Here is a 27,092-nt window from a genome sequence, read left to right on the forward strand (position 1 = left end):
AATCACAAGCGCCCTTTGAAAAGACACAGAGGAGACAGCCACACCCACAGGAAGGTGGCATAAGGATGGAGCAAGCAGATGTGTGTTCACAAGACAACAAGACTGGCAACCAGAAGAAGCTGGAACAAACCAAAAAAGGAATTCTCCTCTAGAGCTGACAAAGCCTAGTCCAGCGGGCAACTTATCGCAGACTGCCAGCTCCAGAACTGTGAAGGAGCAGCTATATATTGTGTTCTATCCATTTGTGGTAACTAGTCACAGTAGCCTGGGAAAGGGAGCTAGCAGCTGAGGGCAGCCTCCGTTCCAGTGCCCATTTTACACTGTTAGCACTTGTCAGCTGCCTCACTGCTTCTGAAGCATCCTGCCACACTGAAAAGTGTCTCCTTGAGGAGATACTACTAATCTTATTTGCTAACGAATTATACTCTAGCTCATTCCAAAAAAAAAAAAAAAAAAAAAAAAAAAACCATCAATTTATAATGCAGGCCTCACAATTCTGATGCATCTGCTTGAGAAAGGCTGACTCAGTACTTTGTTACACCTAAATTGAAAACCAGGAGAAACCACCTATCTTATTGACTCTCCTCCATAGAACCATCTCACCTGAAGACATAGCTTGATGGCATGCATTTATGCAAGTAGAAAGGTGAGTGAGAGCCATCCAGCCTATGGCAAAGAGAACAACTGCAGGGTAGTAAAGCTTGTGTCCACACTGAAAAGCAAAAGACAGTATCATGGGACAGATGAGCCTTGAAACAGATGAAAAACTGGCTGCCAACAAGCAGCAGGGGAGGGAGCAGCCGTCCCTAACTCCACACATTCCTTTCTTGGGAGAGTGTTTATAAGAACAAACAAACGAATAAACTGAGAAAGACAGCATAGTGCAGGAAAGAGAGCACCCCTCTGAAGGAGGGAGACATGGGCTGAAAAGGACATCCCATATAACCAATCCTGAAAGCAGTGGCTTAATATCTTCAGAAGGGGATGCAGGGATGCATTACTTGATGGGTTTAATGATTTGGAGAAGGGGGCTCCTTGGTGGGACTATAAAACTCATTAGGAAAACTCTGAGGGAAGTAGTCACAGAGAAAATACTGTATCAAATGAATAAATCAACAGGAATGACTCTAAATTCCTAGGGGGAAAGCCCTACTCCGTTATAACAATAAGAAAATAGATTCATGGTAGAAAGTTGAAAATCACCAGTGAAAATGCTCATGTAGTTATTAAATCAACACTGTGATATAACTATGGAAGCTAGAAAGACAGGCAGCTTCTCTCTGCATAAATGGGAAAATGAGATGTTTGGGAGTGCTAGAGTCCCACAGCAGATGTCAACAGGTTGTGTCAAAATTCGACAAAGCATGAAATTATACTCTAACTAAATAAATGAAGTATTTCCTGGTTTAGATGATTTGAGGGTGGAGAAGAGCAGAGATGGGAATCTGCTACTTTTTGTCAAAATGCAGTGTTTTATTTGACATATTTAAAATATGAATGAATTATAGAAATAATTATGAAAAAAAGTAGGAGCAAAAAATTAAAAGGCTAGATATACTATAAAGATTTTGTTTTCTTTAAATTTTATGTTCTATAATGTGCCATTGACTTCTTAGTCATACAGAATTAATACAAGAAACACCGGATCATCCTGACTCCAAAAGAGATGATGAGAGCTGAGGGAAGAAACCAGATGTGGACACTAGTTAAGAGTCTATTATGTCGTCCTGGCAACAAGAGGTAGAGTCAGCCTGAATCAAGAAATCACAAGGAAAAATGTCCAAGAAATAAGCAATAAGATGGGACAAGCAATCAGACCTTTGGGACAGACTCAGCTTCTGACATGGGCAGGCACTGTCATTACCCCAGTTTGGAGATCTGTAAACTGAGGCTCTGATGAGATTCAAACATGTACCAAGTGAGTGGCAGGAGCCCAAGCCAGCTCTGTGCTGTTTTCTGCACATACATCACTTGGCTAGCCAACACCACTGCCACCCTGCACCACACTGGTCAAATAAAACTTGAAAGTAACTCACAAAAATATTAATTATTTTAAACATCAAAGACATTTTTATGTATAGAGCAAACTGAATTTCCAATTAAACCTCTCGCCTATGACTGTTTTCTCATCACCACTGAGTAGGCCCCAGGGAGCTCTGGTTTCTGACTTCATTGAAAGCCTGGACACAGCTGATGGAACCATCGTGGGTCTGAGCAACATGGAACTAAGGCTGGCTCATGGTCAACGGAGTATCCCTGAAATGGGCACCCCTCTAACATGCAAAGCCGGACACTGAGGGACACTGAGGTTCTCCTGTAGAAGAACCGGAAAGGATCCAGAATGATTCCCAGAGAGGAACTGTAAGACATACTGCACAGGGTACTCCTGCCCCGGAGTTTTGTGAGCTGCGCCTTGTAACTGTGTAGTAGATTGCAAATGGATACAAGCAGTCATTAAATCGACAGCATGATACTGGCAGCCTTCTTCCCTCCCACAGTTTAGTCCTACCTCAGGCCTGCTGCCACAGAGAGGTCTTTCTCTCAACAGCTACCACACCAGTCTTCATGCTTTGCTGAGTGTGCGGAGCCCCAAGTATGACTGCAGCCTCTGTACTGAAGCATCCAGCCCAGCCTTCCCAAGGCTCTGACAAACAAGGGGCAGAAAACTCACCAAACACCTACTTTTGCTTTCTGGCCCACTTTGTAAAAGTAGTACTTTTCACCTACTATTTCACATCCTCAAGCACAGACTTAGCATCTAATATATTCAATAAGAACTTAGTTGAAGATAAGTGATGATGTAACTTTGGATATAAAAGTAACTTTAATAAGACTTCTTACTCTGATTTTAAGACTTAACATGCTTTCCCCATAAGTTATCCCCTAGCACAGAGTCAAAAGACACCATCTCCTGCAAAAAAAAAAAAAAAAAACATTTATTCATCTACCCATCCTTTCATTTATATCTGTTCAATTATCATTATTATATCATTCAAGAATACTCACTGCATTTGGTGCCATGCACCATCTAGGCTTGGGGAGGACATGAATAAGCTGTCGTGGTCCCTCTTTTCCACAACAGTTTCATTTTAGAAACAAAGATTTTAATGCAACAGGGAAATTATTTACCATATAAATAATCAATATAATCACATCCCAGAAATTAGTCTTGAAAAGCACCTAACTGCATCAACATACAAAAGAGAAACCATTTTAGTCAATCTGATAACTGTGTAAAAACAAAACACAAGCAAATAAGACAGTTGCAGAGGGAGCCACAGTGGTGAATGAGAAGCATTCTCATCTTTCTGCATTCTCATCCTTCTGCATCTTTTAATATTCTAACTTATTTTTCTGCTTTTAACCTTCCCTATTCTTTTTTATTTTGCCCTCATTTAAAACATCTATTATTATTATTATTGCTATTATTTATGCCTCTACAAATTCTATCCTAAATCATGGATTTTTGAGTTGGTACCTGGTTTTCACTTTATTTTTGTATATGGTTCATTGTTATTTGTTGCTGTCTCTCTCATTTCTTTGATCCTTTCTAGGCAGTACCAGGATCAAGCACAACACTTTTCTAGTATTGTGTGTCAATGCTCTACTTTTGAACTACTCTCCTAGTCTGATTACGTGTCAACACAGCTTGTTCTAGCCACAAAACATCCTAGCTTGAATGTTAGTGACTATTTAATTCAAAGAATAAGAGATAAAACCCACAAACTGCCAACAAGGCGCCAAGACATCATGGGTAGGTGGGGCTTGAACACCCTTTCCTGGCTATACATCCCCAGTAACAGCAGAGAGAAATAACAAAAACACTATGCCCACTACAGCTTTGATAGATCACAGCATAGGTTGTTCCCATGCTTCTTCAGACCACGTGCTGCTGACAAGATTAAAGTAGCAATTACAAAGGACATAACTCATGGATTCCACTGTATAAAACACATCTGCCTGATTTATTAGCCACATGCCACTCTTGTAAGGCCTACAAGGAAACAGGACCCTTAGGCTCCAACACAGTACAAACTATATTAAAATACTAATGCCCCAAAGAAATAGGAGTTTCACTAAAGTTATATAAAACACAACTGGAAATTTATTACACATAACCAGCCATCCCAATACAGGTCATCAAGAAAAGGGCAGTCCCCACAAAGACTGAAGTAAACTAAAAAAATAAAAACCAAAACCAAACAACCATCCATTAGAATTGATCCAAAATCTCTCAGCATTAAAAATACAAAAAATATGAGAAAACAGGTGTCATGACTCCTCCAGGAGCTCACAGTTCTCCATCAAATGATTCCAAAGACTCAAATGAAACCCATGCAATACTGGATGCAGAATTTAAAGGAATTTTTTTTAAAAGATCACTGGATGTCAAGAAAATAAAGAAAAGTAACTAAATAAATGAATTAAGGAAAGCAATGCAGAATATGAATGAGAAATTCAACAAAGAGTTATTGGGAGAAAACCCAGAAATCTTAAAAAGGCTCAGTATGTCAGTATGTCAACTTTAAAAATTCAGTTTTTACCAATAGTTGAAGGGGTACAGAAAATCTGAGGAATGGATCCATGATTGATGAACTACAACAGTCACACAGTAATAACACACACACACACACAATTAAGAACATAAGACTTTTGTAAAATGACTGAAATTCAAACCTAGATATTTAGGGTATAGAAAAAACATTAAGGTACAAACTAAAGATAGAATAATGAAATAAAATGATACAAAGACACCATGAAAATCCAGAGGATCATTAAGGGTTAACATAAGAGACTTATTTAGAAAATATAGAAGAAACATGTAAATTCCTAAACAAACAAGATCTCCCAAAACTGAACAAAAAGAAATCTAAACAAATCAATACCACATAATGGTATTATGGCAATAAGGGCTTCAGAGACAAAAAAATTAATATCAACGGTTTCTAAACGACCTCATAACACAAAAAGAGAAGATATGCTTCCAACTCACTCTGTGACACCATTATTACCTTGACACCAAAGCTAGATGAAGTTTTGGTTAGTGTAAGACCACTGGTAAAGATAGATATAAAAACCCTAACCAAAACACCTGCAAGTCAGATTGAACACAACATAAAGATCATATACCATAATTAAGTTTGTTTCTTTCCAGAGATGCAAGGATGGGCTCACCACATACAAGTCTACAAATGCACAATCGCACACAAACAAAACAAAAGATAAAAATTGCAAATAAAATAAAAGTATCTGACAAAACATAGCATCCCTTCATGATAAAAGCTTGGAAGAAAACAGGTACAGAAAAATCATACCACAACACAATACAGGCAACACACGAGAAGCCCATAGCCAGCATTACAATGAATGGAGGAAAACAAGAAGACATTTCATTTAATCAGTAATGAGACCAATAGGAGTGTTCTTATTTAATGTATGTATGTAGTATTTTAAGTTTTATGTAGAGAAAGAAAGCAAAATAAAAAAATAAAAGAACTACAAATAGGGAAGTAAATTTATCCAAACTTGCAGACAACATGTCCCTATATCTAAAAGACTTTAAAGGTAACACCAGAAACTTTAGAATTGCTAAATTCATTAGAGTATGAATACAAAATTGAAAAATAAAAGTCAGTAGCTTTTTCATCTATCAAACCCAGCAAACCAGTCAAGAAAAAAAAGAAAACAATCCTATTTTAAGAGTCTGAAAAAAAAATCAATAAAAACAAAATTCAAGAGTAACCCTATGCAAATGAGTAGAACTGTAAAATAGGACAGAAGTAACCTGAAAATGAAAAAAAAAGATCTCCATGTTCACTGTGAACATGACTGCATTACCTAAGTGAGGGTTCCTGTCAAAACCCCAGTGGCATTCCTCATAGCCACAGAAATATGATGCTTAATATTGAATCACTAGAGACCCCAAAGTCAGTCAACCTGAGCAAAGGTGCGATACTGGGAGTACTACAAAGCCTAATTTAAAACAAATACTGCAGAGCTACAGTAACAAAACAGCATGGGGCTTCCTGGCCCACAAAAGGATACACAGACCAGCTTCAATGAACAAAAGACACAGAAGATAAGTGCACACTACAGTCATAATCACTCATGGAGAAAACACAGCACCTTTAACAGGTATACTCAGAGAACTGGATATCCATATGACAAGCGAAAGAAAGGAAAGGAAAGGAACTATGCTTTACCCTGAAAAAAAAAATCAATCAAAAATTGATAGTTTAACCTAATACCCGAATCCCTGGCATAACCAGAGGAAAACGTTGGAGAACACTTCAAAAATACTGATGCAGACAATAACTTTCTGAGCAGGACCCCACAAGCTTAGGAAATAACAGTGATAATTGGCAAGTAGAACTCAATTAAATTGAAGAGTTTCTACACAGGAAAGAAGGTAATTAACCCAGTAAATAGACACTAGGTATAATGGGGGGAAGTACGTTTGCCAGCAATGCAGCCAAAAGAGAATACATATCTAGAGTAGATACACAACAAAATAGTCAAACACTGAAAGAGCAAATATCAATCTACAGATGGGTGCATGAGGTCAACTAACATATTAAAAAAGAAGAACAAATGAACACTAAATATAGGTAACTACAAATCAAAACTATAATATTAGACCATAAACAGTATTATTAAACAACTTTAAAAAATTAAATTGTCATTTGCAAAAAAAATGGAGCAGAGATCATGTGAAGCAGAAGAAAGTATCACTTTTTCTCATTTTCCCTCATTTATAGAATTGTGTGTGTGTGTCAGAGAGAGAGAGAGAGAGAGAGAGAGAGAGAGAGAGAGAGAGAGAGAGAGCATTTTTGGAAATAGGAGGAAAATTGAGGGAGAACAGATAATAGAGTGGGAGAATTTGAAAAAGTATGTCATTCTTTGTTATATATGTATATGTATTGAAATATATGTATGCATGTATTGAAATAATATACTATAATGCATTGTGAATGCACAGAATTTCATGTTTTCATTGAAAAAAAGTAAATTTCACTTAATAACACCTGCTGGGAAATAGGTTTCAAACTGTAATCTTCCTGCCTTATCCCTTTAAAGCACACTGTGATAAGTGGTCTCACAAACGGCATTTTATCTCTAAAATTCCCTATGTCCTGAAGGTAGAAAAGTGCATGTGTGTTATATGTGCATGCCTGAGTGATGTTTGGACGATGCCTTCTGACCTTTCTGCCATGTGCTATTGTTACTACACCGACTTAAGTAAGGAGGCAGTCTATTAGAGCAGATAATGGATATGAAAAAGAGGCCTTTTTTTTTTTTTTAATAACAAGCTAAACTAAAAACTACACTGAAAATGCTGTGTCAGGGCACTGTTCTTAGTATGGCCACTTCCCCAGAGTACAGGTGGCAGCTTCTTGTCCTTTTTGAACATAGAATTCTCATTATTCCTCCCAGAAACAAAGGCTCACGCGCGCGTGTGTGTGTGTGTGTGTGTGTGTGTGTAGAAACATTAACCTATGGAGGCCAGACACTGATGAACTATGTCAGAATTGCTTCCACAGTCCTCTTTCACTTTATTTTTAACTAATTAATAGTTTTTGTATTTTTGAAATTATAATTGTTATTATACATAAACATATGTATATGTATAAAATACATATTCCTAGTCTTTCCATTCTATACTCCCATTCTTAGCTTTTGGAATAGAAATATTTACTGTGTGACTCTATATATTACAAATATGTAGTAACTTTTTAAAAAAAAACTTACTCTATAGAGGTTCACAGTTGAAGAGCTTTTTTGAGCTCTGCTGAGGTGTTTTGAGCTCTGCTGAGGTGTTTAAAGGACTACATGTCCTTTTGCAGTTAGTTGGGCTGGATCCATTTTGCATTACCAGACAGTCATGAAGAGCAGGGGTAAAAATGTTATGAGTTTTAAGTAGTATGTTTGATTCTATTTGGACTTCTGATGGTTCATCTTCATTGCTTAAAATCACCCAGAAGATACACTTTGAGCATGCCATGAGGGTATTTCCAGAGAGGTTTAAATTAAGAGAAAACTCACCCTACATGTTAGTGTCACCACTCCTTGGGCTAGGGTTCTAGAAAGAAAAACTAGTGTATAACATGCATTGAGCCCATAAAAGAAAACACAGGCAGCAGGAAAGGGCATAAAACCAAACACAGTAGTATACCATCTTTTTTACAGCCAGCGCTAATCCTCTGCAAGAGGCATCATTTAGTCTACTGGAAAAGCTTCAGGGCTGTCGAGAGAATGGCCATCCATCAGTGCCAAGATGAATTTCCAGGGGAAAAGTAACAAGGTTGATTTAATTAACTTTTTCCTAACATTTTTAGCAAGCATACTTTATTAACAGAAATTTAATTGTCTAACAGAACTCTCTCTTTTTGTGTTTTTTTTTTTTTTTTTTTTTTTTTTTTTTTTTTTTTTTTTTTTTTTTTTCTTTTTTTTCTTTTTTTTCTTCCTNCTCTATAGGCCAGGCTGGCCTCGAACTCACAGAAAGACTCACCTGCCTCCACCTCCCAAGTGCTAAGATTAAAGGCGTGTGCTAACCACTACCCACTAACAGAATTCTTCATTGTTAAAGTATTCATTCTTGCTTTGTGTCCTAGTCACTGTTCTATTGCTGGAAGAGATTCTATTACCAAGACAACTCTTATAAAAGGAAATATTAAATTGGGGGCTCGCTAGAGTTTTAGAGGTTTAGTCCATTATCATTATGACAGGGAGCAGGATCTGTCATAGCTGGGAGCTACAAAGACAGAGACTGGACCTGAAACAGGCTTTTGAAACCTTAAAGCCCACCCCCACAGTGACACACTTCTTCAAACAAGGCCACACTTCCTAATCTTTACAATCCTTTCAAACAGTTCCAATGCAAGGTATTCAAATATATAAGCCTAAGGAGGCTTTATCCAAACTACCACAGTTGGCTTTGGGGGAGCAATACAATCTTACCTTAAAAACATAAATTTTCCCTCTGTGAGACACTTGAATACAAAAATCCCTTCTCTTACAGAGGCTGAAATTGGTAATGAACTGGAAACATGGGAAGACTTGTTAAGGAATATATTGATCAGATACTGACAAAGCCCTGTCTAGGAGTATGGGTCTGCTCAACTGTCAGCATCTTCAGAGGCAGCAGCCTCAGTTAGGAGGAATCAAGGAATCAACGGCTTTCTTAATATTCCTAAACTTACTCCTCATCTACTCCATGAAACAGGCCAGCATTACCCGGCCCAATCTCTCAGTGACAAGTGAAGGGACCGCGTGGTTAACAAACAGCCCTACAGTCAAGAAGCTCAGAAGGGAACCAAGAGTCCCGACAAGCCTGTCCAGTCAACCCACCACTAGAAAAATAATCTCTAACCAATAGAATCTGCCCAGTTCCATAAAGCAAGCATTTCCCTCTTTTAGTAAATGTTGGCACTTACATTGAAAACACACAGGAAAATTTACACATCATCTCTATTAGAATACCCTGCTCCACCTCAGACTTGCATAGAGCTCTGGCCTCTGCAGTTCCCAAGTTTAAATCGGGTCCTTCCTGTGTATGTCTGCATTTCCAGGAATGAAGTCGCGATACACACTGCAACCAGGGTACCACGTCAGCCTGGTCTTTGGCCATGCTGTGATTCAAAGCCGAGCTTCAAGCACCAGAGGGCAGGTATTACAGAGACTGAGAAACAGATAATGGCATGAAGTTGAAAGGAAAAGACTGACTCAAAACCATTCACAAATTCTGAAGCTTTTTCAAAGACAAAGACCTGACCACTTAAACTGATCTGAACGGACAAACAGCTCCTTTCAAGTTCTTAGAAACACAAGCTTTTGGGTTAGCAGTTGCTACACGCTCATCCTGACCTGGACACGAGCACATTACCTATTGTATAGACTGAAAGGAAAGGAAAGGAGGCTTCTCTGAGTACCAATGCCATATTAGGACTTGGCCGTCCTCTGGGATGTAAAACACACAGCACATTACGGGCCACTTTAGAACAAAGCTGTAACTATCCACCCATTTTTCATTCTGCTAAAAGGAAAGATGAATGGAAGCCAGTGGAGATAAGTGAAGCCACTTTGAGATTTTTCTTTGCTAATACCAGTAAATTCCTTCTTAAAAAGCCAGGCTTTTTTGTTCTTCCTTTTAGGAACACTCACTGCCATTAGATGCTTGCATCACTGCTGTCCTTAAATGGGGTGAGCTGCTTGTAGCTGGAACTCTCTGGATGGAGAAGGTCAGGGAGGAACAGACCTGTTTATTATAAAGCATCTTGGAACTGACATTTGCAAACAAACACACTCTTCAAAGGCAGAATGCCCACTCGCGGGTGCTGCCAATGTGCAGCAATGTCTCCAACAGCCCCCCCCCCGCCCCCCAGCCAGCTCCAAAGCCTTACATGAAAACTAGCCTCTTGATTTTCGGGTCGTACCTCGACTTTGGTCAGTAATGCTAATGACTTTGTTTATCTATAATAGTCAACAGTCTGCTATTTTCTCTGAACTGGAAAACTAAACTTCCCTCATAGAATAAAAACGGGTCCAATATTTACAATTTGTGTGCATTAATCATGTTAATAGCAACACTAGACCAGATACTATGGCCTAGTATGCTAGGCCAGACAAAAACATCATCAAGAATCAAGACGGAGAGATGATTACACAGCAAAATCAATGCAAAACCTGTGTTTTCTCTTAAAATATGAGTTTTATAGCAATATTCTGATAACTACCATATAAATAGCCATACCGACAGTGATATGTGCAATTTTTTAAATTTTTCAATTAAAAATTATTTAAATTTTTTTAAAGTTATCACTGAAGTACAGGGCTAGTGAGCTGATAGGCTAGGCTTATGTCATGAATTTTATCCAGAAGACATCATTTCCTTGCAAATGCTTGAAAAATATCAGTTTCCTAAGTCCTTAGTGTATTCACGTTTTTTAACTGCAAGTGTTTTGACTGGATTATGTTTAGAGCAAGGAGCCAACCCTACTTGAAACAAGCCAAACAAAGTAAAACTGGTTATTGCAATAATGGACTCATCCTTGCTCTAACGACTTCTTTCCGAGTTCCAGAGAGCAACTGTGTTGCTTCAAATGCACACCTGTTTCACCGGAGAAGAACTCTGTAAAACATTCAACTTAGAAATAAATGTTAATTCGGTTTAACACAAAACACATTGTCCTTCAAAATTTTGCCTTCCATGCTACATGTTCTTTTTTCCTACAATACTTCAAAAAGGACCAAATTCAAACAGTTCACATTCCCAATCAAAGAACAAGGTCCTGAAGCCAGAGACCTGTGTTCCAAGAGTGGTCTGAGCTGCCAACCCTACTCATAATCGCTTAGCCTGACACGCAGCAGAGACACCAGAGCCCTGTGACGATTCTCAACTCAAAAAGCATTAAACTGCAAACAAATGCTCGGTGCTAGGTCAGCGCTCACCATATTTTTATTGTCTTTCTCTACATAGGAACTACTTTAGAATATGCTACTTGTTTCCCGGCTTAGAAACCTCCAGCCCCTCAAAGCTGTTTCGAAGAATTTCTCTCAATTTGATGCAAGTTAACTTGACGTGAAGAAACACGCTTTTTTTTTTTTTAAACCACATTAAGGCTCCCATGTGGCCCATTAAAAGTGTTTGGGATTATTAGTACAGTTATTAAATGTTTAATGCATTATGCAGAGAGGGATCTTGCCATGCTCCGAGAACTTTAACTTCAGTCTGTTCTGACTGGAATGCTCAAACATGAAAAGCTAACTGTTTGCAGATTTTTGCACTCGGTGCCCTAACATCAGTTAAAATGTGGACTACAAGAGGAAAGAATTTAGCCAAGAGCTTAACAGAACAGAGAAAGAAGTTGGGGCAAGAGTCAGGCAAACAGGAAACATCCTCTCATTTGTCCTGGTGCCAAAATGAACTCAGACAGTTGTCCTGAGGTAATGTTCAGAATCTGGGAAAAACACACCAACTAGACTATACCTTGAAGGATTTACACTGAAAGGCTGGGGCTGGGAGAGCTACCCACCCATCCCACTTCCAGGAGAAGGAGTTTGTAACCAAAGCTACAGGCACCTTTCTCTGCACTTTTCACTGAGTGCGGAGTTGGCAAGAGCACCAAATGACTGTCCTCAGTGTGGCTAGGGTCACTGCTTTGGAAACCATACAAAAAAATACCACCCACAAATAATCAGAGCAATGGAAATTATTTTTAAAGATTTCCTTTTGGCACAGGTTTATCTAACGAAGGCAACTCCCAATGGAAATTAGATACGAGTTGGTATTCTCTTTAAATCACTGAGCTAGAAAGATGAGAAACTAATAAAGGTCCTGATTAGTGTGGGTTGCTCTCCCTCCACTGGCCTCATTAGAAGGCACAGGTATCCCAGGAAAATGTGCACCTCAATGGATGCGCAGATATACGTGAAACACAGACTTCTTCACTCTGCAGCAGAGGGTTGGTGGATGGAAAGAAGACCTGGCGTTCCTGTCTTCTGCATCCTGTATCCTAGCCAGCAAACCTCTGAGCTAAACCGAGCCTATACCCCCTCCTTAAGTCCTATGATCTCTTAAATCTGTGGATGAGACACACACCTGACACATTCATGCTCCTCTTGGGCCTTGAAGATCAATTCAACCCAAAGGCCTTCAGGTTTCATTATTTCTTAACTCCCATTGAAAGGTCCCACCTAACAGCCACCCTCTGTGATGTTTATGTCTAAGAGGGGTAAGGAAGGAGTAGCAGTAGCCTCTGCCATTTCAACCCAGTCTTCTAGCTGCAGGTGACTGATTTGTTAAATCCAATTACTTTATAATAATTGAAGGTAGGTTCTAGAGTCAGACAGTCCAGGACTACAACCAAATCTAATTGTTAGCTTTGTGGTCCTGGGTAAATTTCCTGTGATAAGCCATATAAAGCCCTTGATGTGAAGGGCATTCATACAACATATAAACCATATAAGGTCCATAGCAGGGACTACCGACAAAATGAATGATGGACACTCTGGGAGGTCTTTGTTCTCCCTCCATGAATTTCTTAGACTGTCGGGTTCTCGTATAGATTATCTATTGATGGGTCACATGAAGCAGAAGCCCTGACTGTTACAATAAGCCAGCGTTTCTAGTTTATCTTTGTCTCATTAAGAACTTTCAAGTATGACGACAATACAGTGACAACACATTCATTTGCTGAGCAACACAGACTTGGAGTAGAAAAGGTGTAGGTATTAAATCAACACGCAAACACAACATAGACTGTCCAACTTCGTGCCCTTTGGCAAAATTTTCATTATCAAGAACAACCCTACTAAATACAAACTATGATCCACGTCATAACTCTGTTTCTGCCTGTTTGTGTAAATAAAATCTTATTAGGGCACAGACATGCTCATATCTTTGCATTCTATTTATGTTTGGTTTCATGAAATAATTGCAGAATTGAAGGATTTTGTTGTTCTTGTTTATTTTGGTTTTCCTAGGGATTTGTTGTTGCTGCTGTTGTTTTATTTTGAGAGACAGGATCTTTCTACAAAGCCCAGGCTAGCCTCACCAGTTCTCCTAATATAAGCAAAGACTATATGACCTGCAAAACTAAAACGGCCTTATTTGGAAACGTTTGCTAGCCCTCAAAGAAGTTTGCTCAAGCAATCTAGAGGCAACCTTCCACTCTGAGAGTCTCAAGACTCCTACCCCATTCTCCAACAAGAAAAGAGGGGAGGGTACTTCTATCGATTAAGCATAAATTTTCACTTTGTCGTAATTTCATATTAAAAATGAAACTAAAATTGACCAAATTACAGCTTCTCCAAGAGCACCACATTTTTAGGATTCTGTCAAGGGAGAAAGGATTCAAAATGGAAGGAAGAGCTGGGTGTAATGTCTAGAATGCATCTGTGGGGTCACCAGAAGAACTCAGCTATTTGGATGGAAGAAGAAAAGACTAAATTGGGAAAGACAAAAGTGTGGCTGTGGCAGGCAGCAAAATTGTCACAAGGAGCATGAGTCAGCACAGCCAGGGACTCGGAGCTGACTCCTCAGGCTGCCTACCTTCCAGCAGACCTCCATCTGCTCAGCTGGGAGCTGGAGAAGTAACTCCTTCCCAAGAGCGAGTGGTCAGGCCGTAAGAGAGCACCACACACCCGGGTGCCACTTGTATTAATCACTGACACCACGGCTGTGAAGGGGCAGGTGGACACGGCCTGGCACATTTAAAATAGCTTAAGGAGCCTGATGTGACTCAGTCTGCAGTCTCAACACTGGGAATGCTGAGTGCCAAGACTTCAAGGCCAGCCTGGGCTACAGAGTGAGATCTTGTCTAAAAACCAAGACCGACACCAAACAACAGCTTAAGGTAGGTTTCAGGGAGGCAGATGTCCATTCAGGATGTTCCCTTAATGGCTACTTGGTTATCAGGCATGAAAGTCAGCTTCCCACTGCTCTGATCAAGTATCTGAGATAAATCAAATCAAAGAGGGAAATGTTGGTTTTGACTCGTGAGTCCAGTGGATTCATGCCTCAAACACTTGACCCAGTTGGTTCGGTCCTATCTGCTAAGGCAGAACATCAGGAAGACCATAGCAGAGCAAGTCTACTGACCTCACGGTGTTCACGAAGCAGGGTGGGTGGATGGATAACGCGCTTGGCTTCATAACAGTCCCTGCTCTATAAAGTATTAACCTGTCAATCCATAAACGGATTCATCTAGTCAGGAGGTCGGACCCTCAGATCCAGTCACCTCTGAGGACTGCTACATTGAGTACCAAACTGTCAACATGGGTTTCTGAGAAACATTTCAATTCCAAACAAAACATCTGATGAGCAGATGGAGTCCAACACCTCAGACCCGTGTTTATTCCTACCAGCATCTCCAGCGGTTCAGCGGCTGCGGCCCTGTGGCTGGAAGGATGCAGAAGAGACTGTGAAAGAATCTGGCACATGTCCCAGGGTTTTGTTTTTATTTTTTCCCTCAGAGACTCTGATCAAGAAAGTTATATCACAGGGAAATAAGATAAAGCAGATTAAATAGCTGTTTCCAGATTAAGGGAACAATGTATCGCAAACATTTTAAGTTTTGAAGAATCATCAGCAACTCCAAACAGTAAGAAAACAAACTGGTTTCCTTTTGTCAGCAAGGTAAACAAAGGGACAAGAACATGGCACAATTCCACAGTTGTGTGTTGAGGGCACCTGGGAAGCAGCCAGAGGTATCGCTTCAAACAACAGACACAGTGGTTTTGGCTGACAGGATCCTGCAGAGGTACACTGTGCCCGATTCAAGCTGGGTCCATTCATGTTGGCCCATTAATAATTTGCCAGGTGCCTGAGGCTACAGCCAGCTCCCTCTCACTGTAGCCTGCCTTATTATCAGAAGAGTTAGGCAAGCTCTAACAGGCAGGCTCTGTGCTGTCAGTGGCAGGCAGGGAAGACAGCTTACTGCATCATGGGGCCAAAGCCTGAGCTACAGTAATCTAGCTTGAAAGATAAATATGACCACAATATGTAGTTCTCATGGCTCATGGTATTTTAAAGGAATGAGGGTCATTAGTTCAGAGTTGACATTTAAATCAAGAGTGTCTCTCTCTCTCTCTCTCTCTCTCTCTCTCTCTCTCTCTCTCTCTCTCTCTCTCTCTCTCTCTCTCTCAGAGCAGGAGAGAAGAGAAAACATGGGCTTGCCGTGGCAAATAGATGGGCCACTAAAAAGCCATTGTGGTTGTGAGAGCAATAAATGGATAAATGCACATTGTTCTTGTTTGCTTTCTGTTGCTCTGATAAACATCATAAGAAAAAGTACAATGGGGAGGAAAGGATTTATTTCAGCTTACACTTAAGGTCACAACCCATCACTGAGGGAAGTAGGGACAAAAACTCAAGGCACAGACCTGGAGCAGAAGCCAGGGTGGATGGCTTCTTACTTACTTATCCCTTGGCTCACACCTTAACTCACCTCTTTGGACTGCCCAGGCCTACTTTCCTTGTGCTGGTGCTATGTGTACGGTCACTAGTTCCCCTCACATCAGTCTTCAATCAAGAAAATCACAAGACTATCTGATTGAGCCAATTCTTCCACTGAGATTCCCTCTTCTCAGGTGTCTCTAGGTTTATGTCACATTAACAACCACACCACAACACAACACAACACAACAAAACAAAAACCCAGCTATAAATGGACTACTAATGCTCACAGTCTATTTCACCTCTGGAATTATTAATATGCAATGACTCTTCAAATACATATTGAACCCAGATGTTCTCCAGTTCAAGCCCTCCTCACTCGTCGTTAAGGAGATGCTCTTTCCAGTCCACAGCATGAAGTCCTTGGCAGGGTGCTTCAATTAGTCTAGTGGTGAACTGTACTCTCACTTTTGCAGATAAGGAAAAGGAGGCTCAAAATATGTCACTAAGCCAATGCCTCACACCTAAAGAGTAAAAATGAGATTACAGTCTGCCAACTCAATGCCTTTTGATCACCGTACTAGACAACTTTTGAGTGCTAGACCCTCAGATAGGGTGGGAAAAGAGTGAAGTGGGGAGGGAAAAGACTCATTCTTTTCTCAGGCTTCTGTTTCTCATGCCATCGTCAAATCTAGCCACGAAGAGATCAAACCCTAGATCATACCAGGACTTACTGACACAAAGCAAGTGTGAAGGCACCCGGGTGGGAGGGCAGTATAGGGATGAAGGAAGTGGGAGGAGCCAGCACCTCAGCTGCCTGTGTAGTACTGTGCAGGGAGAGGGAGGGGACAAATCCCCAGGCTCCCATGTGAAAGCAGGCGTGGGGATATCCACCCTCAGTGTTAGCAGTGGCTCTGATAGGAAGAGAAAGATGAAAGGCAATGACAAAGGAGCTTAGCTGCTTCGGGAGCAGGTGATGCCTCCACTCCCCTAACAGACCTCACTAGCCCCTTTGCACTGCCACGCGAAGTCCTGCACTGACCCTTCCCAATACCTTCCCCGCCTTTTATCAGCAGTTTCTAGAAAAAGGACAGGAAGAGGACACTGGGGTGCAGAGCTCTAGAGATTTCTCAAGTCTGGTTCCACATCTGTCTTCTCTGCCCATCTCCTACCACCTCCAGGATCCCTACCCGTGCATCCTAGCAACAGAGAGCTGCTGCACAGCAATACTCCCGGGGCCGGTTCTCTTTCCTGGAGTGTGCATGCTGGCTCCACAGGAGGGAGAAGGATGGTCTGGGCTTTGACCCATCAGCCTTCGGCATAAATTCCCATTCAACCAAGTGCTAGCTGAGTCACAGTGGTCTCCTCGGGAAAAGAGTGATGACGGTCCTTATCTTTAGTATGGTAGCTCTAGCAAAGAGTCAGAGAAGACACATCTGCTAGAACCTGCTACTTTCCAGCACAGAATGGACAAACAGCACCTGTCTACTCTTCTCACTTAGTCCTGGTGAAGAGGCCTGGCCTGGCATGACACAGGGTACACTTTTCCCCTTTCTGCCCTGTACTGTTCTTAATTTCCTTTCTTCCAGGGACTTCACACGGATGCCGGACAAACTGTATGAGGGCAAAGACTGTGCTTCAAGTACTCTTTGGCTTATAGCAACCATGTACCCTTGTAAAAAAGGTATTGAATATTTACTGAATTATACTGCATTTCTTACTTTTTATACTTGCCTGCTTGAGGTATTGCTATAAAATTAAGGTCAAAACAGCCAGCCTCCTTGTCAATACTATCATTATAAATAATTCTGTACATACAATTTTGTTCTGCTTGAGTCAAATGAAATTCTATTTAATTTTAACTCTATTATATAGCCATGTCAAAATTTTCTCATTAGTTTAATGACTTTTACTCAGTCATCTTCAGTTTTTAAGTATTATTAATAATGCTCAAATGAACATCTTTCAGTAAAAAAACAAAAAAAAACCCAAAAAACAAAAAAAAAAACCATTTGTTTAATCACTGGAAGGCACCAGATACTTCCTAAAAAAGATTTACTTTTAAATTTATTTTATGTGTATAGGTATGGCAGCCTCCAGCACGGCTACCTCTAACACTGGGAAAGCAATGAAGAACGGTAATTTAAAACCTTTAATGTTGGGGCTGGAGGAATGGCTCAGCTGTTAAGACCACTGGCTGTTCTACTAGAACTGAAGAGCTAAAGAAGCACGTTGCCGTCTACGAGCAGCATCCATGCGCATGCTCAGTTCATCCTCTAGTATTCTCTCCTCGGTGGTCTTGTGAGAAGACCGAAGAGACAAGAGCATCACTCTGTGGGCGGTTTCACTTGGGGCAGAACTCCACCCAGAGCACAGCTTCACCTAGCATGGTCCTCCTTCTCCCACTGCATTCTCTCTCCCTTTCCACTCTGGTCTTACTGTTCCTCTGCCTGGAACATATAATATGTAACTCTTATATATAATAAGCTCCTGGCAGTTTCTGGGCATCAGTTAAAATTATCGTAACTCCATCAGAAGACTTCCCTAACGTCCTCAGTCACACAACTCAAGAGCTTTTTAAGCTCATTTACTCATCCAGGAGAGTCCCCCACTTGTTTCCGCCCCACCCAACTTGTCTCCTTACTTTTCAAACACGCTGGTCTCCTATAGGTTTAGAATCGAGGAGAGGGTGTGCAGCTGTCACCTCCTCAGGTTCTCTCAGTCGGGTCTTCCCATGTTGCCCTACTTAACGTCCCTTGAGATTTCCTCTCATGTCCCCCTCAATGGTAGCTGTGTGAGGTGACGGAATTGGTAAACACAGCTGACAATCATAGAATGACAGTGTGTACTGAACATATATGATTATTATTTGTTAACTGTACCTAAGTAAAGGTGGATAAATAAGAACAAAAGCAAAATCAATCAGCTTCCCCATGCCACTCTTGATACATTTCACCTGTTTAGCTTCTCTTGCTAGGTAAGATTTGCCACCTACCAACCTCTATCATCTGAGCATTTATTCTGGTTACTGCTCATGGCCTATCTCCTTACTCCGGAGTGAGTCCCATTGAGGGAAGAAAGGAATGTTTTGTTCACCAACTAAGGGTCTTAACAGTGTCTCAGTAAACATCTGATGCGGAATAGATCCACTTCCTAGCAAGTGCCAGTATCCTCTTGCTCGCTTCCCTGATTGCTTGTTTACTGCTTGTTTTCCTCCAGAGGACCAGAGTGGGGACAAGCAAGAAGAGAGAAAACTGCCGGTTTAATCCACATGCTCGGCGGGTAGTAACAAATCCAACACATCTCAGGATGTGTGCCATGGATACAACCAAGACCCCAGGGGCTGGTCCTGATAAGGGACCAAGAAGGCGCTTCACAGACAGCACTGTAACTCCCGATTTCCTTCGGATTCTCGGAGAGAATATTAGTCATCTGGAAAGGAATCCCTATGTACCTGGCATAATTACAATGCTAGGAAAATGTATTTCATTTATTTTGTATTCCACGTTTGGAAGTCTGCTTCAGCCTGTAATTGCAGCCTAAATCCCCGTAGTAAACAACCAGCTTGCATTTTATGTTACCATGAGGCGCTCTCTCCAGGTTTGCTCTTCAGAGCCAAGGAAATGTTGACACAGTTGCACACCAAGTTTCAACATGCTGATCATGTTAAAATAGTGCACAAGAAATATTTTTCCACTTTATAAAAAGCCAGACTGTTTACATGCTTAAGTGGCCAGAGACTTTGCTATCTGTGTGTGGTCCTGAAGTTTCAATATCATAACCATGAGTACAAAGTGAGGCAGCATGCAACAAACTTGGCTATGGAGTTCCTCAACCAAAACGGGAATCAAGACATTACTAGCCGAGAACTCAGAAGCAGGCAGGTTTAAAGTGGGTGGGGGAGGAAGAGATCTTATTTATTTTAACACAGTTTTGGAGAAAAAAATAACTTAATAGAGCTTGGTTATATGTGTACTTGTGTAGCAATGTATATTATTAAGTAGAGAAACAAGAGGGAGAGAGAGAACAGGAAGGGCTCACAAGGTCGTCAGCCTATAGATTTCTTACAAAATCACAGAAATATGCCAAGCACCATGTTCAGTAAGTCCAAGCCCAGAGTTCCATGGCAGAAAAGATCTACAAAACAGTTAATGAGCAGAGATCCTAAGGACGAACTTGAGAATGAGATGAGGCTTTGCTTCAACTTGGCCCAGTTAAAGGCTCTGCACAGGCCATGGGCACCAGCCCAGAAAGCACCAAGCAGAGCAGGGGCCCCAAGTTCACAGCCAGGACAAAGGAGAAGACAGGCCCCATCTTCGGTGTCTTTCCCACTTTCCAAGTGGCCCTGGCTTTGGCTGACAATTCAGTGTTTCTTCAAGCTAGAAATAGAATTTACACAAAAGTTCCACCCTGTCCAGACAAGATAGAAGTGACAAGAGACCTCACAGAAAGAAAAATTATCTACATCCGTGTAACTGAAGACATGTCCACATTCCCAGAGTCTAGAGTTTAACGCTTGGGACAGTCTCTGGATTCTGGGCTGTTTGCACTTACCATTCCTCAAAGTCCCAAATGCTTCAGGTTAGCGAGCACTGCTGGTTCTCACATCTTTAATGACTTTCCATTCGAAGGACCAACCTTCATACTACACTGTGTGTCAACAAAAACCAAATCTCATAATGTGGGCAGGTTCATGCTGCAACAGGAGATGACCTTTCCCTTCTGGTTGCCAAATGCACACATTGTTACTCTCAGTTGACCGAGTGAGCGAAAGAATGGTACTTCATTAAAAACTTTTTTTTCCCTGGCATTATTCTATTTTTCCTCCTACAGTTTCTTTTACAGAGTCTTCTGTGGCTATAGGTCAGGAGAGTTTTCCCGTTGCTATGAGAACAGTGTAAATAAGTGAACTTTAAAATTCACTTTGGGGGTAAGGAGTAACCACACTTCCGGCTACCTAAGCCCTGCTGGATGTGTATTGCATACTCTTCCCTGCAGGAACAGAGCAAGGCCATCTAACATGACCTCCTCTGTCACAGCTGCCATCTTTGGGGCCAGGAAAACCCCCGAAGCCTTGCAGAGACCCTGTAACTGCTGCAATTTCTCCACATCTAGTAATAACCTCCTGTGCTCAGAGAGAAACTTAAGCTCAATGTTACATTTTCAAAATGTGAAAATGTCCGTCTCCCTGACCTCATCAAGGATCTGAAGTGCTCCTGCTCCTGACACTGTCCCCGAGTAATGCTGTGCTCCCACCCCTGGCACTGTCCCTGAGTACTACAGTGCTCCCACTCCTGACACGGACCTAAATACTATAGTGCTCCCACCCCTGACACTGAGTACTGCAGTGCTCCCACCCCTGACACTGAGTACTGCAGTGCTCCCACCCCTGACACTGTCCCAGAGGGAGGGAGAGAGGAAGGGAGGGAGGGAGGGAGGGAGGGAGGGAGGGAGGGAGGGAGGGAGGAAGGGAGGGAAGGAGGGAGGGAGGGAGGGAAGAAGAAAATCCCTGCCTTCAAGAAGTCTGTGCTGTGATAAAGATGGAGAAGGGGAAGGTAAAATAGATGCCATATTAATAAGCAGTTCATGTGTGCTGGGAAGGAGCAAAGCAGAAAAGAGAACAGGAAATGGCAGAGATGGTTCTGCCCAAGGGGTGGTCTGAGTAAAGATCACATGATAGAAGGCAGTGCATCCTGTGAGCACCCTGGAGGAGCATCACAAACAACAACAGCAAAGACAATGAAATGCAGGTGGAGACAAGAATGGCAACTATGAAAGTCTTTTACAGTTCTGCCCACCAGCCTCTAGGACAAATACAATGTCATCCATCAGGAGGACTAAGTGCACTGGCAGACATCAAGAGGACTTAGTGGCAGCGGTGGCCATCCACAGGACTAAGTGCAGTGGCAGACATCAAGACGGAGTGAAACAAGGAGGCTTCTGTGGAGACTGAGTATGTGCGGTGAACAGTCTGGCCACTGAAGGGAGGGTATTGCTGCAGTATAAAGAGTCATCTGGCCACTGAAGGGAGGGTATCGCTGCAGTATAAAAGCCTTAGTACTGCCCCAGGTGTCAGCAAGTGGTCTGGTAAATGTGAACTGTCAAGGGTTACTTCAGTGAGGACAGATTAATTCATGGATAGCAACAGCCTCTCTTCAAAGCATCCCCAGCTCCTTTATCACTCACTAACATCATTGTCGAAAGATCTTAGGAGGGAGAAGAGAATAAATGAATCTCAAATTTAAATTGGAGTAATTTCCTCTATAGCTTTAATGGCGAGCATTCTGTCCTAGCTAAGAGGATGTCTGTAACGTGAAGACAACTAGGAAAGGCATAGTCGCCGCCACTTCTCAAGGTTCTTCACAGAAACAGAACTGCAGGGCTGTGGAAGAGCAAGAGAACAGCTTAGAGGCTATCAAGTCAGAAATCTGCAGGACAAATCAAGAGATTGGAGACGGGGCAGCTGCTGATGCAAGCTTGGGCCTAGAAGGCAGTCTAAAGGCTAAAACCTTCTTCTTCAGGGTCCAAGCTTTAGGCCTTTAGCTGACTGGAAGAAAATAATGTGTTTTACTCAAGAAACGCAGTATCTGGTCTGACTATGCTGCCCTAGCTGGTCTTTAACTCCCAATCCTCAGGGTCATCATGTAATGTGGGACTCCCCTCTGTGTGTGTGAATGTGTTTTATTATCACTCGTTAATAAAGAAGCTGCTTGGGTCTGTGACAGGGCAGAATATAGTCAGGCTGGAGGAGATATGGCGAGCGAGTGTGCAGCTTCAGGGAGATGCCATGTAGCTGCCAGAGGAGAAAGATGCCAGTTGCCAGATGGAACCTTGCCTGTAGGCCACGAGCCTCGTGGTAAAATATAAAATAATAGAAATGGGTTAATTTAAGATGTAAGAGCTAGGTAGAAATATGCATAAGCTAATAGGCTAAGCAGTGATTTAGTTAATACAGTTTCTGTGTGATTGATTCGAGTCTGAGCAGTCAGGAAACACACAGGCAGTCGCCAACTACAATCATGCCTGGCCCTTAATGTTCATTCTGTGTGTGTGTGTGTGTGTGTGTGTGTGTATACTGTGTATCTGTGTTTATACACATGTATATTTATGTACCATCTCAGCATCTGAACTAGAAGTAGGTCTAGATGAATAGCAACAGGGTATAGTAGTCTAACAAAGCTTTTCCTATTGGGAAAAGGTTACAAGACAGCTTGCTTGTCTTGTGTCCTGTCTATTAGCACTTGTTGTGCAAAAGACTGCTGGCCACCATTATCATTACTAACACTCATGTTTCTGTTACAGAGTAACTGTAATATTTTCACCCGTTTTAGGGACGATCAATGTAAGCACATATAACCGAATTTGTACTTTGCATGGAGCCTTTCATTTCTTTTTAGGTACAATTCACATTGAAAAATCACCCATTAATTTCATCCAACAGCATCAGGCCAGTGGAAAAGGAAGCTCTACCAAATGAACACAGGAAGGAGAGAGTGGTTACCTGGTATTTATGCACAATTCTGGTGTAGACAAAGTTTTTAGCTATCTATGCTGGCCTCAAACATTTTACATTGGATGTTTGAGTTCAGAAGCATCCTTGCCAAGTACTTTATCTCAAAACAGTACTGGCTATAGATCAAAATCCCCCAAAAGAAAAGGGGTATAAGGAGAAGCAAAGAATGTAGTAATAGTAGGTCTTACAAACACACATATTTTGTACAACATGGGCGTGGGGGGGTAAAAGCCACAAACTTTTGACAGATATTTTCATAAATGCAAAGTCTTCTCTTCACTTTTTGTTGAGGGGATAATTTTGTTTGCTTGTCTGAGATAAGGCCTGACTATACAGCAAGGTTGGCTACAATTTCACAACCCTGTCACTTTTTAAGTGAATATAAAGAACAATCTAGAACTGAATAGAGCCGGGTATGCATCTATGTATCTGTTTCAAAACTGAATGTTATTTATTTCCTCATTGAGACAGTAACATTATAACAGTGAGTCACATTAAGGGGCGGCGATGACTGACTATCTGAAGTATCTGAAAAATAAAGTATAAAAACTTTATTTTTAGTTGCAATCCTCAGTGAGAACTTACCATCTAATTGCTTACGTTCTGTTCTCTCACTTAGAAGAAATCAGGCAGTGAGAACTGCTATTGTTATAGTCTAGACAGAGCAGCCGATGATACAACTTCTAAAATGAATTTAAATATTGGATGGTTTTCAAAAGAAATGGGCTTAATACGGATTATTAAAAATCTGGGCTCTGAGAGCAATCCAAAATAGGATGTAATGGCAATCACCAGTTGTGAATTCTATCAGAGGAATAAACTTGTTATAATTACCAAAGAATCTACAATCAACATAATACATAGCTCTTTATTGTGAAGCATCCCTCTGGTCCTATTACATTTGAAACCATCTACAAACGATTGTAAGCATAAATAAAACAAGGTTTAAAACTTAAAAAAGACTGAGCTGGGATATAGTTCAGTGATGAGTAGCGTTTGCCTAGCATTCCAAGGGTAAACTGAAATAATGCAGCAAGTTGTCTCGTGGCCCAGAAACGGATCTGAAATTAGTAGGGAACAGGGGAATACCAAGTACTTGGTAAATATCAACAGCCAATTGATTTTGTGCCAGTTGTTTAATGTTTAAGCAAGATGTGCTTAGTCTAAGTTACATTACAGAAAGAACAGAAATACTGATGAACAAGAGCTCATTGCAAACTTTTGGGAACTAAATACATGTGAGAGATAGCTCTGTAGACACTCTGATTCCAATTCCGAGTCTCAGTTGCCCCCAGCCTCCCCCAGCTACAGATGGTCAGGTACACAGCTCTGAACCACAAACTGGAAGTCTCTTGGCCAGCACTCCTTTTATGACAACAGTGGACTTCTTAATGACTATCTCTCTTCTCCCATTTGTCCTTTCCCAACCTCTGTCTGCCTGATACACTGATGTGCTATCTGAAAGTTAAAAGGCCAGTCTGCAGCCATGAAACAAAACACAAACAAACAAAGAGAGGTGAAGTCCATGGTGTAAGGGATGAGAACCTGAAAGACAGGGCCTGAGTTGCTAGTGATGTGTCCTCCTCCAGATTTTATATTCTACAAGAAAAATAACATCTGTTAGCTTGTGATTCTCAAGATGAATTTTCTTCTCCTTACGATCTTTGTTATACAATGAAATGAAAAAATTATTCTAAAGTAACAGAATAAGTACACATCTGTCAGAAGATGGACGTCGGCATAGCAGAAAATACAAAACATTTGGGTAAAATCAGAAGACAAGAAGGATACAGACACACACACATCAAAGAAAATATATACTATAACAGAAAAAATTTCAGTTTTATTACTATTTGCAATAAGTACAACCTGTTAATAAGTATAGATTACTACACTATGGAAATAAATTGGTACAAAGAAAGAGATGAATGGAAGATGATAAATATCATCTCTTTGTTCTTAGAAATGATAAATAGAAAATTTTAGAAAATAAATGTCTAACAAATTTTAATAAAAAAACTTGCAACAAAATATTAACATCAGAAAATAGACTATTCCAGGAAAAGTTTTCGTGCCACTAAGAACACCTGATAACAGAAACAGAAAATCCTATGAAGATGATAATCATAAACTTTGGATTGAGCAGAGCAGCTTTCACAGACAGGAAGCGCAAATGAGAAAATGCAGTACACATGGCAAGAATACACCCAGAAAGACTGCCAGAAGCTTAGTAATCAGGTAAAACATTTTAATGACAACCAAATAAAAATTGATCTGTAAATTACATAGAATTTTGAATTTAATAAATATAGAATGTAAAATTATCTCAATTATACAATGACTGAAAAAGAAACTGATGAGCCCAGAAAAGAGCTCAGCAGTTGAGAACACTTGCTTCTTTTCCAGAGGACCCACGCTACATTCAACTGCTTGTAACTCCAGCCCCAGGATATCAGGTGCCCACTTATAGCTTCCAAAGGCACCCTCCAGCATAGCATATATATCGAGATACACACACATACACATATATTAAAATTAAGATAAATTAAAACTTAAGACTGACCATGCACCAGGTCAGAAAGGAAATTTCAACAAATCACCCAATATACTGTAGGTACTTAAATTAGAAAGTGACAAATTTTTGTTTGGTTTCTCTTCCAGTGCTAGGGATCAAGTTCAAGGCATGCCCATGTTAGGTAAGTGCTCTATCAATGAATATTTCCAGTCACAAAAATGATCTTAAAATGTATTTAAGAAATTTAAGACACGACTCTAAATAAATCAAAGAGGGCTAATAATACAATCACAGAATATTTATAAATGGACTATGATGAAAGCAATACATATTAAAAGCTATCATGCTGAAGGTAACAAATAATAATTGAACATATGAGGTACAATGGGATATTTTGATGTGAAAAGGGGAATAAGTGAATCAAGCTAACTGGCATTCTGTAGCCATGGTTATGCCAGTATTTCTGGCAAGATATCTGAAATTCATTCCTATAAAGTCTGAAATGTATTTATTAATAACTCTAATACCAACTGTACAAAAGACACCAAAATGTATTTCTATTTGAAACTTTGTATTTTATTACTATTTTCTAACTCTTCTTCCTTCCCACCCTTTCATGAGTGTATTTTCTATAATACAAAATAGAAAAAAAATTAACTCAGCGTACAACAGACTAAAGGAAAAAATCTAAGCAGATAGATCAGAGAGGAAAGGAGAAAACAAGAAAAAAAGAAGACAGAGGCAGAAATTAAATAAAGGGAAAATTCTGGTTCATTAGAAAAATGTAATGAACCAGAAAAGCTTCCATCCCAGATAAATAATACTACATAAAAGGAAGGTATAACCTTAAATGCTTGGTTTTTGATTTTTATTTTAATCAGGAAAAAATTATAGACCATCCAATATCATTTAAAATATATTTGAATACATGAATGAAACTGGTGGTTATGAAGAAAAGTATTAATTACTAAAGCAAAGATTCAAGAGGAATACAAGAATACAAACTAATATTGGTGAAGAATCTGGAAAATCATGTCCTAGATATTCACTTCCTACCACCAGCTTAGGAGGTTTCACAGGAACGTTTTATTCAGGTTCAAGCTATTATCAATACTTAGAAGAGGATGATTCATCTTAATGAGAGTAGTAACAAAAAAGTCCATTAAAAA

At 40.4% G+C, this 27,092-nt stretch overlaps 1 protein-coding gene across 8 annotated transcripts in view; it reads right to left on the minus strand.

Annotated features, from left to right (window-relative positions):
* Window positions 1-27,092, minus strand: part of Slx4ip (SLX4 interacting protein) — a 153,147-nt gene that overhangs the window by 78,864 nt on the left and 47,191 nt on the right. Inside the window, exon 1 of one of the 8 annotated variants that reach the window (XM_050131955.1) lies at window positions 20,450-20,523. The exons of the other annotated variants lie outside the window; for them this stretch is intronic. Coding sequence (XP_049987912.1) covers window positions 20,450-20,452 — 3 coding nt within the window. The 5' untranslated portion in view covers window positions 20,453-20,523. Of the gene's footprint in view, window positions 1-20,449; window positions 20,524-27,092 lie in introns of those variants that run through there. 8 annotated transcript variants of the gene reach the window in all.

Source organism: Alexandromys fortis, unplaced genomic scaffold (genome assembly GCF_014885135.2).
Source record: "Alexandromys fortis isolate MF-2015 unplaced genomic scaffold, M_Fortis_MF-2015_v1.1 scaffold_6, whole genome shotgun sequence".
Taxonomy (NCBI): Eukaryota; Metazoa; Chordata; class Mammalia; order Rodentia; family Cricetidae; genus Alexandromys; species Alexandromys fortis.